At 43.2% G+C, this 17,061-nt stretch overlaps 1 protein-coding gene across 4 annotated transcripts in view; it reads left to right on the forward strand.

Moving 5' to 3' along the window:
* Positions 1 to 1,251: 1,251 nt before the first annotated feature.
* Positions 1,252 to 17,061, forward strand: part of NSD2 (nuclear receptor binding SET domain protein 2) — a 30,292-nt gene continuing 14,482 nt past the window's right edge. For 2 of the 4 annotated variants that reach the window (XM_053458188.1, XM_053458192.1), the window contains exons 1-8: positions 4,088 to 4,177; positions 9,227 to 9,824; positions 11,595 to 11,754; positions 12,021 to 12,187; positions 12,402 to 12,839; positions 13,273 to 13,414; positions 14,696 to 14,773; positions 16,360 to 16,460. In XM_053458188.1, coding sequence (XP_053314163.1) covers positions 9,288 to 9,824; positions 11,595 to 11,754; positions 12,021 to 12,187; positions 12,402 to 12,839; positions 13,273 to 13,414; positions 14,696 to 14,773; positions 16,360 to 16,460 — 1,623 coding nt within the window. In that variant the 5' untranslated portion in view covers positions 4,088 to 4,177; positions 9,227 to 9,287. Of the gene's footprint in view, positions 1,348 to 4,087; positions 4,178 to 6,013; positions 6,122 to 9,226; positions 9,825 to 11,594; positions 11,755 to 12,020; positions 12,188 to 12,401; positions 12,840 to 13,272; positions 13,415 to 14,695; positions 14,774 to 16,359; positions 16,461 to 17,061 lie in introns of those variants that run through there. The other 2 variants (XM_053458190.1, XM_053458191.1) reach the window with 2 other exon arrangements.

Here is a 17,061-nt window from a genome sequence, read left to right on the forward strand (position 1 = left end):
GCTGGAACGATTAACTTATCAGCTACAAATCTGGCTTCCGTGCGCACTCACTAAAATTACCAACAACCTCTCGCCGCTAAAGCAAAAGTCCGTTTCTCACTGCTTGGTGCCACGTTACCTGAAGCTTAACATCTGTGGTTATCCCGCCATCCCCTCTGTCCACAATTCCTCTCATCTTCATCACTGTACCACCATCCAACCGACAGACCAAGCTCACTGCCTCGGTGTCACACTTGACTCTGCTCTCTCCCGAACACCCACATCCAGTCCCTCACCAAATCCTGCCGCCTTCACCTGAAAAACATCTCCCCAATTCCTCACACAAGAAACGACCAAAATACTAATCTGCCCTACTAACTGGTCTCCCCCTCTCGCACCAATCCATCCTCAACAGTGCAGTTGGATTGATCTTTCTCTGTTGGCGCTCCTCTTTACCAATCGCTCCACCGGCTCCCCGTACCCTCTAGAATCAAATTCAGACTCCTAACCTACAGAGCCCCTAAAAGCTCTGCACCCCCTATATATCTACCCTCCTACCCAAATAAACCCCCAACTGCCCTCCTCGCCCTCCTCATGACCTTTCCTCTTCCCGTTCTCGTATTCAGTATTTCACCCGAGCTCTACCCATTCTCTGGAATTCCCTTCCCCCGTTCTGTCAGACTTTCTCCCTCTTATGCGACTTTCAAAAACGCTCTGGAATTCTATCGATTGTGATTGTAACTCGCCACGGAATCTGCTGGTGCCATATAAATAAATGTAATCGGTCCTTGGTCTTGTCTTAGATTCAGTATATCCTTATACCTGTCCCATACGTGTTTAAATTCCATTACGGTATTTAAACATACTGTGTGTGCTGATCAAAATAAGAGCTGGAAAGAATTTTAGACAGAAGCGTTCCGAAGTCTAGAGCTCAGCGGGTGTCTGCATCTCTAACACCAAATACTGAAATGATTGTTGAAACGAACGCTCTCCACTTCAATAACAGGATTCATTCAATAAACAGTAACAAAAATCTCCCTTCATTGCATTAACAAGGGGACATCTTTGAAAGCTTATCCTGCATGTTGGCCTTTGCTGGAGAAAATTCCCCTGCGTGGGCCATTCTTGTTAGACAACGTCTGTTATGTGGACCGTTTCTATTGGGGGGAGATCCCTACATGAGCCATTCCTATTGGTGAAACGTCCTGTAATACACAATCCTGCATGTATGGATTATTTTGCAGGTAAGAATCTATTGCCTCGCTTGAGCCGGATCGGGGAGTTAAGACGCACGGCTTGGGCCTACCTGGAAAAAGACGCTCCTGAGGATGAACATGACAAGATCGAAGCCAATGACTTCACTTACAGGTCTGTTCCATGTTCATGGCACATGCTTCTATAATGTGACACATCAGTCCTTATATATTTCTAGAAAGACTCTTTAACCCTGACATTCTAAATTCTTTAGGATGGTTCTGGCAAATGCCTCAATCAACCCAATTCTAGTACGTTTTGCATGCAGGTGGTACATTTTGCCCCCTTTGCTATCGTAGGAGTTTTTCCTTGGTGACTGGAGAAGCGATGCTTCACCCGGGGTGTTCTCCAGTATGCTTGTGCGTTTTGCGTTTGTAGTCATGCCACATATTTTGTCATTTGTAAGTCTGTTCATCAATGGCCAGTATACTCATAATTACAGCAAAACTGAACATTTATCATATTATTCATTCCCAAAACTAGTCCAGCCCACTAAGAAGTGGCTGCAATCGCCATTCAGACATAAGTTACAAGAGAGATGCCTGAGGTCTATAAAGATAAGTAACTGACTCGTCATGATGCACAGTGAACAAAATAAAATGTTACCCACACCCCTATCTTGTTAAACCACTTCTATTCCTTGGATTAAACGCTAGGCAAAAGTGCCCCCCTCAATTTTCACCCAGTTTTTCTTTATACCTTAATGTTAATGAATATTGTGTTATCTAAGAATGCTATTAAAAAAAAAACAAAAAAAAAACACAACACATGAAAGAGGAGACTCCTGTTGGAAAAGTTCCAGAAGTTCTGAGCACTTTAACAGATAAAAGACTGGGACCTCACTACAGGACCGCATAGAGTGTGTACCCACACAAATTATATCGAGAGGGAACCCCCTGATCACTGTGTGCGCCTTATGACAGCGCAACATACCCGCACACGCACACTGACTGATTACAGTCAGTCATTCGTCAGTCGTCATTTAAATCCCTGTAGAATGTGACGGTGCTCAATTAGAGCACAAATCATGGCCCCAGGTGTCAGAGGGGAGATCAGGCTGTCATCTGAAAATCCCATAATACGTCCTTGGTCCTTCTAGGACCATTATCCATTATGTTAACGATCATTGAGGGGTTAATATTCATTCTACAAAATGACATCCAGAATTTGTAACGCGCCAACGATTCCAAATGTAGACGAGAGCCGTAACACGGCATCGACTCGCCCTGCTCGATTTCTTTGAGCTGTGGTGGGTTATGTCGGCTTTTGCGGATTAAATCCCTTTCTTTATAGTATTGGGTGGGCTCTGTGTTCTGTTTGCTGCTCATCTTACGTAGATTGGTGCATCTGGGGATTGTTGTGAAGCGTCTATACGTAGCTCCACGTATTTGGATTGGCGTATTTTGATTTTCTTTTTTTTCTTGTTTCTTTGGAAGAATATTTGCACATAGCTTTTTTTCCCCTATAAGCGGAACATTTATTATGACATTTGGGGAATTTTGGCTAATTTGAGTGTCACCTCTGCGTAGGGTTACTTATATATGTAAGTGGTTATTTGGCCCTTACTATCACCCTAGCTGCCAAGTGATCGTTCGCTTCTACATTCACAGTTTCATTGGGGTTTTTTCACATTTACAATTCGTTCGGCCGCCTCATTATTATAATTCTTTATCCGTTCTCCTCCATGGTCTGACATTCTCGCTGGAGGCATGGCATGCAGGGAGATTCCGCTGAACGCATCTCCTCCACAGCAGATTGGGGGGCTTCTGCACAATCCTCCATGCATTTACCAAACGACATGGGCATTTTAAAGGGACTGCAGCTATCTGATTCATTAAGGTGCGATGGCTGGAGTGTCCCTTTAAGGAATCATTTTTATTTTATATCCTGACTTACCCTGTAATTTATCCAGAGGTTGCCACAGTGTATCACAGGTTCAGTAAAGTGATTCCAGGTCGGGCATAGGCGGCACTGCAGTCACCATAAGCATTTTAATGGAGGAACTGGGAAAACTGTGTGGTCCATTTGCAAATGCATTGGGGCAGAATGTATTTTGTGCGTATACATGCGTAGTTTTAGTTTTGGAAGCATGCATATTAAAGTACTCTGAGGGTTAGGGTTACTCGGAGTACCTAAACATACATTCTGATATAGTTGGGGTCACCGCCGGTCTGTGTACAGCTGGTAAAACGGGCCAGGATGGTGACCTTGGGGTAAGTGGGAGGAGCCTAGCAGCAGTGCCTATGGCAGGCCAAATGAATGGGAAGCGTAAAAAAAAAAGGCTTTGCTTAGGACGACGACATGCCTTCATTTAAAACCGGGATAGGAGAGCGCGCTCACTGAGCAGGGTATAACGGGTATGTATACTGTTTATAAAGCACCTACAGGTTCATTTAGCGCTTTAGTTGCATCATTATATAGGCAGGTAAAGGAGCTGATGTCATATTCTCCCAGGGGGAAGCCGCCTTTCCCCCCTGACACACAGCTCGCACACTAAATTGTCAGTTCATGTGGGAAACTGATGTTTTAGGCGGGACATGCATAAGTAGTGATGTCATCATTGTTTATTAACATCTTCTCGCCAGTGTTGCCGGGCTCACATCGGGTTATTGTATCCTGTGTATCTAAACGCTAGCCGTGTGGGTGCTTGCTGTATGGTGTCGGCAAAGGCCGATGATCTGTGGCCATGTTTCTATAGGCCCCGAATATCACCGACAGGGCCGCATTCCAAACGTTACACTCGAAACAACCGGGTGTTCGAGTGGTTCCATCGGCAGCCAATCGGAGGGACGGGATTTTCCCGCGGGCTGCCGAGGAGAGGGAATGGGCGTGTCGTAGCAGAGCGTGTGGGAGGGGCTTCCTTGGCGGTGTGGAGTGTGTCTCCATTGATTGCCAGCCAGGAGCAGCTTTTACCTCAGCGTGCCCATCAGGATGCCACTAACAGGTCACTACCGCTCTCCTTTCTGTCAGACCGCTTTATGTGTGCGCAGCGTTATTGCCGTCTGCCTCGGGAAGATTATCGGGCCTTTCCCCACTCCTCTGCTTTCCCGGCGGCTGCATGCTGCAGGAGAAGGAGGGGATGTGGGCGGCTGGGCCTGAAACTTGGCGGGATCAGCTTATTGCCGGTGCTGATCAGCCCTGGTTACTGTCACCCACGCTTCTGATGCTGCAGGCAGTGCCCGGGTGGCGGAGGGTATATGGTTTATTTGTGGGGCAGGCCTCACCAGCCTAAATTGCCGAGGAGGGGGAGCAGTGCCATTGGGTGTATGGCTGGTATATACTGTGCTGGGCAGAGCCCCGAGCATGTATTTCTGCAACATGCAGGCCAAGGGCACTGAATTTATGACGAGGTTCTAGAGAAGGAGATGGAGAGTAGATGGGGTGTGTTTATAGATCACTGTGTATCGTGTTATGTGTAACCCCTCAGCACCGGCTCCGGGGGTGAATGTATCTAAATCTGATCACTTAACTTTTAATTCACTGAGGAGCCAAAACTGCTTAGTGAGGCCTTTGCCCAGGGAGGCCTTGGAAGGAATCGTAAGCTGTGCGTTTATTTTAGGCACCCTTTGCATTGCTGTGTGTCGGGTGAACGGCGTCCGCGCTCCAGGGCAGAAAATAAAAACAAGCGATTTCAATGATTTTAAGAGATCTGTGTAGCCAGGCTGGCCTCGCTGGGACCTGTGTAATGTTTGTGGCCCTTAATGCTAGAGTTGTGCACCTCCGCCTTAGACTGGTCTTTGTGGAAAGAATTCATCCGCAGCCTTGAAAAAAGCCTTTTTTTGTCTTTTATTTACTGATACGTCTGGGATATTGTGGGGTGCAGCTGGTTTCGTTGTGCTGACACCTGTAACTTGTGGTCTGAACGGTTCTTCGTTGGCAAACTACTAGAGTTGGTACCCGGGAGGGGGAGGGGAGGCTGCTGTCTAAAGCGCATCAATTAAAGACTTGTCTCTGAGCGCTTGGTTATGGAATCCCGCGGGTGCTAAATGAGATCTGTGTTATTACGATGGAAGGAAGACTCCTCTCTGAGGATAAACTTCGTGGGTCATTTGCCCCCTTATTCCTTGGCTCGTTGGGGGTTTACTCTTTGCGGCTTTTATGCAGACCGCTTCTAATTTTCCTTTAACTGCGTATCATTACACGCATACAATCCATTTTTTTATGTATAATGTTAAAATGGTGAAGTGAACAATCATTCCTTTCCGGCAGCTGATGAGAGGTGCAGCCTGAAGCCGGGGGAAACGTATCACACAGCCTCGTATTGTGATCCGCTGGCATGTATAACATCTGCCCCGTTTTCTTAATAGTAGTCTATACGTGTGCCCAGTCATCTGTCTGGTTTCAGTAGAGCTGTGCAGCAGCGATGTCTGGAGGAAGTTCTGTGATTGTTACATGCTGGCATCATGTTTGTTTTTACGTGTTGTATGTGTGCTGTGACGTGCCGCAGGGCCTGTCTCACGCCGATACCCTCCTGTATGCTGTACAGGGCTCCAGAATATATTGCTGCTGTCTAAGCAGAGTAATACATATTCCGCGCTCTCCGTTCTGTTTTGAGATGTCATTTTATCCGTGTGCTGAGGACGCCATATTAGATTTCTTGCTCCTCTCGGCATTGCAGTGGCTGTGCATAGGATTATTCAGATCATTTGTCGCCGGATTGAAATGCTAATTCGGAACTCTGGTTAACGCCAGGGTTAATGAAGAGCATCGTATGAGCGTATCCGTCAGGCCGTGTTTACTGTCGGATGAGCCGCTTTTTTTTAAACTCTAATGCAGAATATATGAAAAGAGAGCTCCAGATACTGTGGAAAAGTCGCCCGCTTTCCGGAGCGAGTCTGCAAAGCTGCCCAGATTTACCCGAGCGAGCTGCTAGAGTTCACCGGCACGGGTCTGTATAAAACGGAGACCGTCGTCTGATATGAAACAGTAAACATATTGTGTACACGCATTGGCGGCTTTGCATGCTTCTAAGATGAATCAGTGTATAATGCCGGTACTATCCAATACATATCCCCATGCTCTGCGGCAGCACGCAGCGGTGTCATCGAGGGCCGGGGTTACCGAAGCCCTTCACCATCAGTAGATATGTTATTTAATTATATACTTTTTTAGTAGGCCATGGCAAATTTGCTTAACACTTTACGTGCCGCTGACCTAAAGCGTGTTTGTCGAGGGAACAAACAGGAAATATGAGGAATGAGATTTCCTTTGCGAGGCCGTGACGAGCGTTTTAGTCATTGGCCTCTCTTCAAGGAACTTAAACATCTGGCACAATCTCACAGTTAAGTGCCAGAATACTACTTTTAAGTTTACCTTTAATCTTATGTTTTGCGCTCATGCTTGTGTTTTAAATTAATTTACATATTTAAATACTTCAAGGATAAAGTGTTGGCTGGCCTCGGGTTCAAATGAAGACCCTAATCTATTAATGATCGGGCAAAGATTTTCATGCGTTTTTTGAGGGGGGCCTTAACATGCGGACGTGGCTGGCATGGTTGAGGATTGCAAAAGCTCATCAAAGGGACACTTTAATGCCCCTTACAGCCACGGTACAAATGGATGCACATGAAAGTATTTTGAGTACTTTCTTTAAAGAATACATATTGTGTAGCTGCTAATAGAACAAGAGATCATCTAAAACTAGATGGTCAGTCATTTGGATGTAATGCAAGGAAGCTTTACTTTATGTCTGTGTGGTAGATAAATGGAACCACCTCTCAGAAGAAGTGGTAGCGAGGGGATTTTTACATGCATGGGACAGACATATGGGCCTTAACTGCTGTCAAATTCTGCGTTCCCTCCTGTTATTTACTGTTCTTTCCACCGATCGGCTGATTGAAAGTGCTTCCATTGATATGGAGCTGGAGGTACCAACGGGTTATGATAGGAGCAAAGAAGAGAAATAGTTTGCTAGCCATGGCCAGGATACACTTCTGCACTTGTGACAGGAGCAGGGGCAACAGCCTCTTCAATGTCTCTGGGAGCAGATTGCCCCGCTGGGCAGTTTCCCCGGTGTGCTGATCCCCCAGGGGCTACTGCGGGGATCTGTGATCCGTTTCCATCGCGATATTCTGGGTATAGCTGGACATCGCACCAATCACACCATCTGCCAGTGGTCCGAGTGCCAGTAAAGGTCCTGGTGGAGCAGGACTAGGGCAGCCATCCCTTAAACCCCTCGGGGTAACTGTGACAGCCTGTTTAACATATCCGGAGTACAATTAATCGCTATATGTCCCCGGCTAGAGTTCATTTAGTCTTTTTCAACAATTAAGGAAATGTGAATGAGCGGAGGAGACGAGGAAGGTATATAAATTATATAACATTCTGAAAGGTGGCCCTTGTCTAGTGTGTTCTATGAAACGCCTGGTTTATAGCTGGTGATGTATATGCGGAATAACCTTGTGATGTGAACAGAAGCAAACCGTCTACAATGGTAATAGATGGGGGGGGTCCTCCGTTACAGAGTCCCCGTAGCAGAAAAGGTTGGCATCTGTGTCATAAAGGATTGGTTGCCGCCTCAATGACCAGTTTGCCCGGAGTTCGCAATATATTGTTACTAAATTATATGGAAGTAGCACGGCTGCCTCCGTAAAGACCGCAATAACCGCTTTCTTCCCCTGACTAAAATGCAATGAACTTTGTGACGGCTTCATATGCTTTTAAGTCGGTTATTGTGCTTGGAATCTGTGATTTGTTACATGATTGCAAAGCATTTGAAGAAACATTCACTGCAATGATTTCTCTATCTCTGGAATGGATGGACAAAGTCTCGAGGCAGGGCAAGTGTTTGGTGCGGAGATCTCAAAAATCAAGTAATTGTTAGTGATGGGAGTGTTTTGTGAAACTGATAAAGCGGGTGATGCTATAGAAGTTATGTTCTCGGGGTGAGTAATCCTGGTTGCCAGCATTCGCTTTGGCTCTACTCGTTACGAGCCCCAATGACCGCTTCTCAATGGCTCCATCTGCGCCTGGCCGCAACTTTACTGATTGAAATAATCTGACAGCTACAGAAAATGAGGTTTCTCGCTAGATACTCCTTGTTTCTTACCTAGTGCCAGATGATTATAGGTAGATGAATATTCATGTTTAAAAATACAAATAAGGTACAAAAAATCTAAAAGGTCTTAAACGTATGCAAAAAAAAAACCCCCACAACCTTTAACCTTTACGCTATGTGGGTAGTTTCCAGATCAAACATATTTTATGGTTTAGATACCTGCTGAAACTGGTGTTTTCTTGTAGTCTTATGATTCACACAGATCAGCAGGCAAAGGATTATTATGCCTCTGGAGTAGTGACCAGATGGCTCCTTTTAACTTAAAAAAGGTCATATTCTAACCGTACCCAGTGAAAGCAATCGCAGCCATCTGATCTGTGGCCACTAAAATGAACAAGTTGTGTGTTCATATATGTTAGTGGACTTTTCATGTAGGACTAGTAGATTTGACACAGTCTATACACTATAGTAGCTCGTGTATATGTAAAAAGTTATGCTAACGCTTAGTGCAAAGCATCAGACTTACGGTATAACATGCTGTGCTTCTGGCAGGTTCAGTGTGGCCAGACGGCTTACTATATTATTTATTTATTGCTTTGTATAGCACCATCAGATTCCGTGGCGCTGTACAATGGATAGACAGGACATAAGAAATGTGTATGTGTGTATATATATATATATATATATAACAATTTGATTTACTGAAACGTGTGAGAAGGGCTGGCTCAAACATTCTTACAATCTAGAGTAGTGTATTGTAGTTTTGTTGTATATTTTACCTATACATTTACCATTAAACCTTTTTTTTTTTTTTTTTTAATCAAAAAACATCCTCTTTTGTGACATTTGTATGATGCACTTTAAAATCTACCCATGATTAAGTATTGTTGATATGTGGATATACAATCTCTGTGCAGTAGGAATATTTATAAAGTATTTGCATGTTGGGTTACGTTCACATCTTTCAAACATCACATTTTTTTCTTCTCTTTGCAGTAGTGTGAATGTGAAGACCTAGCGAAATTCTCTACAGATCCAGTGAAACTACTTCAGCACAATGAAACAAGTCCCTCATATACTTTCCAGTCCTGCTGTGAAGACTTCTAATCCGGAAGTCAGCCGTGAGTGTTCGGTGTTCTTAGGACGGGCCCAGATTTCGGCGTCCCTACAAGAAGGGGTCATACAGAAGCTTAACGGCCATGATGCGATACCGTTTCTCCCGCCTGATAAACTGAAGGATCTAACCTCCCGGGTGTTTAATGGAGAGTCGGGGGCGCAAGAAGCCAAAGTACGCTTTGATGAACCACAAATTCAAGGGATTGAAACGCCACCGTCCACAAGCCCCACAAAGAACGGATCCCCTGAAATAAAATTAAAAATCACCAAGACTTACATGAATGGAAAGCCGCTCTTCGAGTCTTCGATATGCGGGGAGACGGCAGAAGAGGAAACTGCTGCCCCAGAGGAAGCTGGCGTTGAAAAGAAAAGCAAGAGGGGAAGAAAGAGAAAAAATGTGAAGTCTGGGACCACTGAGGAGAGAGAGAGCGATAAAACACCTGCCAAATCTAGCGATGCAGACTCATCAGAGACTAAGGTAATCCTTTTTATTTTCATTTACCGCCTCGTTTGGATAGACGCATGTTCAGCGCAAGTTTAAATTCTGTTTACTCGTAAAACGTAAAGTGAATTGTTTGATCTCAAGGCTCGCAGTTTGAACTTCAGTATGAAAATGGAGGCTGTCACTGTTCAAACTCCAAAAGAATGTTTGGCCTTGCTTAGTATTGCTCCTGCCTCCTTGCACCTTTAGCATTGGAAGGGCTAAATGCCCGGGTGATTAGGGAAAAGAAAAAATGTCGGTGTGCTAAGCTAGTCTCAGGCTCAAATAATACAAATGTGTAATACGAGGCCTACCAAACAGGTGTAAGCATGCTGCAAAAACAGTGTATTGGCTGTACAATGTATACAAAAAACAAAAACTGTCTGCGCTTCTTACCCTAATAAAGTTGGCAACAAATATATAAACATAATATAAATGAGAGGTTTTGGTTATATGAATTGGCCAAAGCATAATTAAGCTCACCCGCCCCGTCAAGGCACACTCAATAGGGTGAGAACCTACTCTCACCTCCTACGTAGTTGGCACACAAAGCAGTTTATGCTGCTACCAAAACCTTATTAATGTGTTGGGGGAGGTGCAATTAAACCTCCTCCCCATTAACCCCTGGACAGCAAGCTGCAACCAGACTGATGAGGAGCCAACAACCTCAAATATGTGCAAACAGGGAAAAGAAAAAATGACGGTGCGCTAAGCTAGTCTCAGGCTCAAATAATACAAATGTGTTCATACGAGGGAGATGAAAAGTGCCCCGGTGGTAAGTCTGAGAGCCTGGAAAAAGATGATGTGCCGAGCAAGAGAAGGAGAGTGTCCCGGCTTCCAACCGCCGGCAGCCAAGAGTCCCATCCTTCTGATACAAAGCTTCCTGAGAGCGGAGAGTCCAAAGGTGCCGTGGCAGACAAAAAGAGGCCTGGAGCCCCGGTGATTAGGCTTAGTGTCCTCTGCTAACTGGAGCCAAAGTATATGGTCCCAAAGCTGGGTGATCAAATGTGACAAAATCAGTGCTGTTTCATTCAGGGCATTTAAATGCACAAACTTCCGTTCAGGTATTGCCTTTCCGGTGACATCACAGGGGAACCCCTCACTCTGGAGACCTCAACAGGCCTATAGAGACCCCAATCCAGTCTCCTAGAGAGACTGGATTGGGGGATTGTTGCAAGTGCCAAGGTGTCGCAACAGCCTCCAGCGATACGGGGAGGGGGGGGCCTGAAAAAATGTACAATGCTCTGAGCATTGTGTACTTTGGCAGAGGTCAGCTGTAAGTTGTTAGCTAGTAGACTTGGCTCATATAGCTTTACTGGCCTCTCACTTTTTGTTTTTAATTATAGATATTGTCCAGCTGTGACTAGGGGGTTGTTTGATTCGTTATTATAGTATTTTACATTCATTGAGACCAAACAGGTCTTTGGGCTAGTAAACATTTCATTTTGGCTTGTGTCGGTTATTAGTAAATGTTAGACCTGGGACAGGGTCGGGATGGGATGGGGGTGACAAAAAAAACACCTGGTGTGTAAATTGCTGTTTGACATATTAATTAGTAACATAACCAGACCTGTATGCAGACAAGATGTGCTGCTGTAGTTATTGTAACCTAGATTGTCATAGGAGAGGTCAATCTGTGAATTTCATTTCTTTATACATTGTAGTCTTTGAAAAGGCTCTTTGAATTTATGGCTTTTTGAAGGTATATGTATATATAATGTTTAATGTGCTAATTTGACCCCCTCTTCTAATGTTTCCATTCAAAAGATTCCATCTGATTCAGACTCATCAGCTGCAAAAGATGAAGATGACCCTTCTTGTAGATTCTTGATTGGAGACATGGTGTGGTCCAAAGTTTCTGGCTATCCATGGTGGCCTTGTATGGTAACGGCTGATCCTGTCCTGCACAGCCATACAAAGATCAAAGGTATATTTTTGCTTTTTTTTGTTGTGTGGAGGTAATGGTGCAAAGATGTGGGGAGATTCTACAGAGGGATGGCATTAAATGTAATGGGGCCATGCAGCTATCGTATGTTAAAGCTACACTGTCCCTTTAATGCTTCTTGAGCCACATAGGGTTAATTTTACTAGAATCTGCATAAACCTCACAATGTTGAGAAACACAAATTATAAATCCTGAACTCCGATTTATGCATTTTATTGTTACATGGGGTCCGCTTATTTTTATTTCAGGGCAAAAGAAGAATGTTCGTCAATATCATGTACAGTTCTTTGGCAATGCTCCTGAAAGAGCTTGGATATTTGAGAAGAGCTTGATGTCTTTTAAAGGAGAATATGAGTATGATCAGCTGTGCCAGGAAAGTGCAAAACAAGCACCCACTAAAGCAGAAAAGATTAAGGTACCCCTCAAATCTTTCTCTTTACTACCATAATATTTTCCAGTTTGTACTTCATCATGGTATAGCTTAGGATGGTTGCTGACAGATGTGCATTTTATTAAGATATTTAGATCAATATAATCTAAATTACACTTATTATATTTAATAGCAAAATTGCATGAGCATTATAATTTTAGATGTTAGTGTTTATATCAATTTGTTTCCCCTCCAACAGCTTTTAAAACCGATATCTGGCAAAATCAGAGCCCAGTGGGACATAGGTATACAACAGGCTAAAGAAGCTCTAACAATGACAACTGAAGAGAGGAAGGAAAAGTTTACTTTCTTTTATGTGAAAGACCGTCCTCATCTTAACCCAAAAGTAGCTGCGGAAGCAGGCATCCCTTTGGAGCCATACGAGGGAGATGAAAAGTGCCCCGGTGGTAAGTCTGAGAGCCCGGAAAAAGATGATGTGCCGAGCAAGAGAAGGAGAGTGTCCCGGCTTCCAACCGCCGGCAGCCAAGAGTCCCATCCTTCTGATACAAAGCTTCCTGAGAGCGGAGAGTCCAAAGGTGCCGTGGCAGCCAAAAAGAGGCCTGGAGCCCATACCCCAAGAAGCAAAAAGGGAGCCCCGACACAGTTCCTGGTATTCTGTCAGAAGCATAAAGATGAGGTTTGTGTTAGTTTCTCACCATCTATATTTTTGAGTTTCTATGTTTTGTGGCTGTATCCACCGCCATGAGGACAATCCAAATGTAGCGGATTCGTTGTAGCAAGACTTGATACATTCCTTGTAAAGTTTGCTCAAGACTTGCTTTTTAAATACACGGCCAAGGATGTTCGCTCTTAGGCCCCTGTCCATGGGAAGTAATGTCACTCTTATTGTGATTACAAGTTAGGCTGATGGTGCTAGTAAAACAAACATCAGATGCCAACGAGCCTCTCTATTGCTTATGTTGGCTTATTCTTTTATATAGCGCTAAGAATTTATGCAGCGCTTCTTACAATACATATATTCAAGAGGTATAACAAGACTAGAATTGTTGGACTAAGATATCGTACTGAGTACATTTGCATTGTTTTAAAAATGTTCCTTGTTTTCCCAGGTGATACAGGAGCACCCAGATGCTTCTCCTGAAGAGATTGAAGAATTACTTGAGTCACAGTGGAATATGCTCAGTGATAAACAAAAAGCCCGTTATAACACAAAGTTTGCAATTGTCACCTCTCCCAAATCAGAAGACTCTGGTAAACATGAAACCACACTGTAACTAAGGGATTTTAAGATCATGGTTTAAACAAAAAAATCAGCCGAGTTTCTACTAATCCTCTTTAAGTAGTTAGCCCACATTTGCAACCTTATTGCACGTGTTTAGTCTGTGATAGCTCTGGGCACAGTTACCCTTTTCATGTGACACAGGTGCAGAAAAGATTTTTACTAACCAGAAAAAGCCATTCTATTCAAAAAGCACTGTTTTTACATAAATGTTTTACCTCACAAGATATTTATGGACTATAACCATATCAGGTGTAGTAGTGGATACTTCATGATGCAGCTGCAGTCTTTCTCTTGATACGGTGGTGGGTTTGTAGACAGGAACGAGAGCATCATATAGAAGCTGTGAAGCCGGGGCTGGGCCAACAAGAGGCCAGGTAGCCACAGCTACTAAATATTTACTTCTGCTACTTAGTTTTTTTTTCTTTCTTTAGTCTCTTATTAATTGCCCTCCCTAGATATATTTCCCAACAAACGTATAGGTAGGTCTATCCGGCCCTGACCCGATTTTAAAACCTTTTAGCTGAAGGGTAGATGTAGCGTATCTCCATACGGCAAATTTACCCTATACAACCAAGCACTCGCTCGTACCTGGCATGCCGAGTGTTAACATGGAGCAATAGACCATGAGAAATGAGTTCCCTGCTGCAGTGAATTACACATTTAACCCAATTCCAGTATATATTTTTCTAAGTTCTATAGGAACAAATTCATGTTTGAGCTTTTTAACAAAAAATAGTATCTTACCTTAGCCTAAGAACTCATAACTTTTCCCACTGTTTCTATCCAGCGTCTCTATAGGTTTCCCCACGATACAATAATTTTTTTCTTTAAGCCTTATGTGCTTGAGCAGCTGCTAATGAAGATCCACCAAAACAATCAAAAGTTCCCAGTCCTATTACGCAAAAAAACAAAATCTAATAGATAACGCAAACTGGCTTCTCTGTAAGGTTTTTGAGCTGATTTTACACTACATCTTTCCCAACTGGATTACGTGCTAATTACTTGTTTATGAGTACTATTCTTCAGCTACACGTACTGTTGTGGCCGGTTCTATGAAACAAAAGGATATTACTGATCAATAATGTAAAGTAAAAGCTGCTGTCTGCATAGCCTACACTCTGTCCCTCCATTGGAACAGCGACTTGTAGTTTCCTTTTTTTTTTTTTTATCTGAAAATTGTCATGGAGTAAATGAAGAGAGATTTAAAATGAAAAGCAACCACACAAAAAAACACTTCTGTATCTCTCAAGGTACGTCATCTAAGAGCATCCGGGAAGCCAAGAAGAACCTGTTCCCAAAGTTACCAAAGAGGAGCTCAAGATCAAGAAGTAATTGAAATTCATGTTGTGCACTGATTTCATTTTGGGTGTAAAGTAACGATGGAGCCTCTGAGATGTTAACAGATACCTTTAAAATTTAGTATCTTTCTAGGTGTAGTGGTGTTTGATTTGTCATTTTTCTTCCTGTGAAGGGGGGAAAAAAGCACACTGCATGTAGTGTTCCAAAAACTCCTGTTGCGTTCTATGTACTTTGTTGTGCAGCCAATACATCTATATCCCTGCCAGTGAATTGTACCCCTTCTCTTGTACGTTCTGTCGTGTCACAGAGGCTGGAGTTTTATATAATTGCCGGCACCCGACACTGATGGCGAAATCGCAAAAGGAACTCTTAACAGTAGTATAAACCGTTTTTTTGTTTCTCATAGAGGCGTTCTCCGTTTGGAAGGCAGACAGCTTTGTAAATACAATCATGTGATTTCCCACTCTAATTGTGCAGTTAAACCTATTGTAATTACCTGTAATAACAGGGCAGTGATTGTGATAACACGTTATGGTCATGTGTATGGGCACATCACTTCATCATAATAAATATTGCATTCAGTTATACGAATAGTAAGTAAGGAGCTGTTTAGGTTTCATTGATTGCTAGCTTTGTGGTCACCTACCTCTTCACAATATCTGCACTTGTAGTTACATGCATTTCTTGCACATGTTCCGGTGGGATATCTGCTATCAGATACAGGGTTCTATTACTTTGTGCCGACATTAGTGACAGATCGCTGACAAAAACCTTGTTCTTTCGTGTATTTTTTTTTCCCCCTTCTAATACAAGCCGTTATAATATGGCTTCAACGAAACACATGATTTAAAACACTAACCTTCTAAAGATGATTGGGGCCAAATGTTCCGAAGTCTGTTAACACTCAAATGTAATAAACCACCTTTAGCCGTGTTGCAGGCGTTTACAATGACTAACGTGGAGTTTGGGGGCAGCTTTATACTGATTTACATGACTTTGGCTGTTAACGTAATACTGAAATGTGCTCCATTGTAGCCTTTTAATTGCTGATCAGCTTCGTGAGGGATGTGAGTGCCGAGTTCCCAGCCCTTCTCCTCTGCACTTAAATTCTGCTCTGTTGCTAAATTAGAATGCATTATATATATATCTCTGTCACAATCGGTTATGTGGACAGGATGATTTTAGGTCTGTACAAAAGTATTTTTACCTGTTCTGGTACTTGGATGTGTCATTGATTAAAAGAAGATAGCTTCTGAATCTCTTGGGGTGCTGCTTTTTGTACAATAACTGATTTTGGGACTCTTTTTCCATCAATAAACGCAATTTACTAGCAGAACTTACATGTTTTCAGTGTGAAGTCCTGTCTTAATATGCATACTTCCCCTTAAACCAACGCGGGGCGGAATGATTAAACGCCCTAGGCATCTGGTCTACCTGTTCATATCACACGGGTGTCCAGGGTGTAGATCTTTAAAATCCACAAGTCGAAGGCTTGCGTTGCTTAATGTTGCTTTTATAATTTAAGTCTAGATTGTCTACCCACATGTCCAAAAGAAAAGGGAAAACTGTTTTATTCACGGGTTTTTCATACAAGTCTCACACCCTCCCCTTAAAGGTAAATTGCATGGAAATAAACGAACCCACTTAACGATGGTGCGCAAACGAGCCAGGGACGACGGCGCCAAGGAAGCTCCTAGAAAGCGACTTCTCGTAAAGGTAAACTTTCTTTGTAACACTTTATTACCCCTTTTAACAGTATTTCTTTCTTCCAACTACTTTAAAGTAATGGATCCAATCAGCAAGATTTATTGTAAGCCTCTGAAAGGTAGTCTGATCCCTGCTCACCTCTATATGAATAGCTTCTGTGGTTACGAATGTTGGCCTTTATGTGGGAGCAGCTGTAGCCTGAAGGTGTAAATTATTGCTCGCCTCTGCGACATTGTGTGGAAAACCTCTTAGTTCCGTGTTTCGTGATCATTCTCTCTCCCCAACATATGATAAACGGGGCATGTGCTGTTTAAGTGTGAGCCACACATTTATTCTTCAGCGCTTGGTTAAAAAAATTTGCAAAGGCACAGAGAATCGTTACGGAACTGTTCTGCCACCTAATGCGTTTTTGGTCCGTCGCCAGTGTATCATATTTTTATCGTGTTCAGATCTGCTGCTCTGAAATTAATATCTCCTAACAGACCCGGTGTGGAACTCGTTCACACGGATAAAGGGCAAGGTGATCTGTTTGATCCCCATGTAGGATCCTTTTGACACCCAATATGAATTTATCAGCAGGCTTCGGTGTCTTTGCAGAATTATTAGTTTA

Source organism: Spea bombifrons, chromosome 1 (genome assembly GCF_027358695.1).
Source record: "Spea bombifrons isolate aSpeBom1 chromosome 1, aSpeBom1.2.pri, whole genome shotgun sequence".
In the NCBI taxonomy this organism is placed as follows: domain Eukaryota; kingdom Metazoa; phylum Chordata; class Amphibia; order Anura; family Pelobatidae; genus Spea; species Spea bombifrons.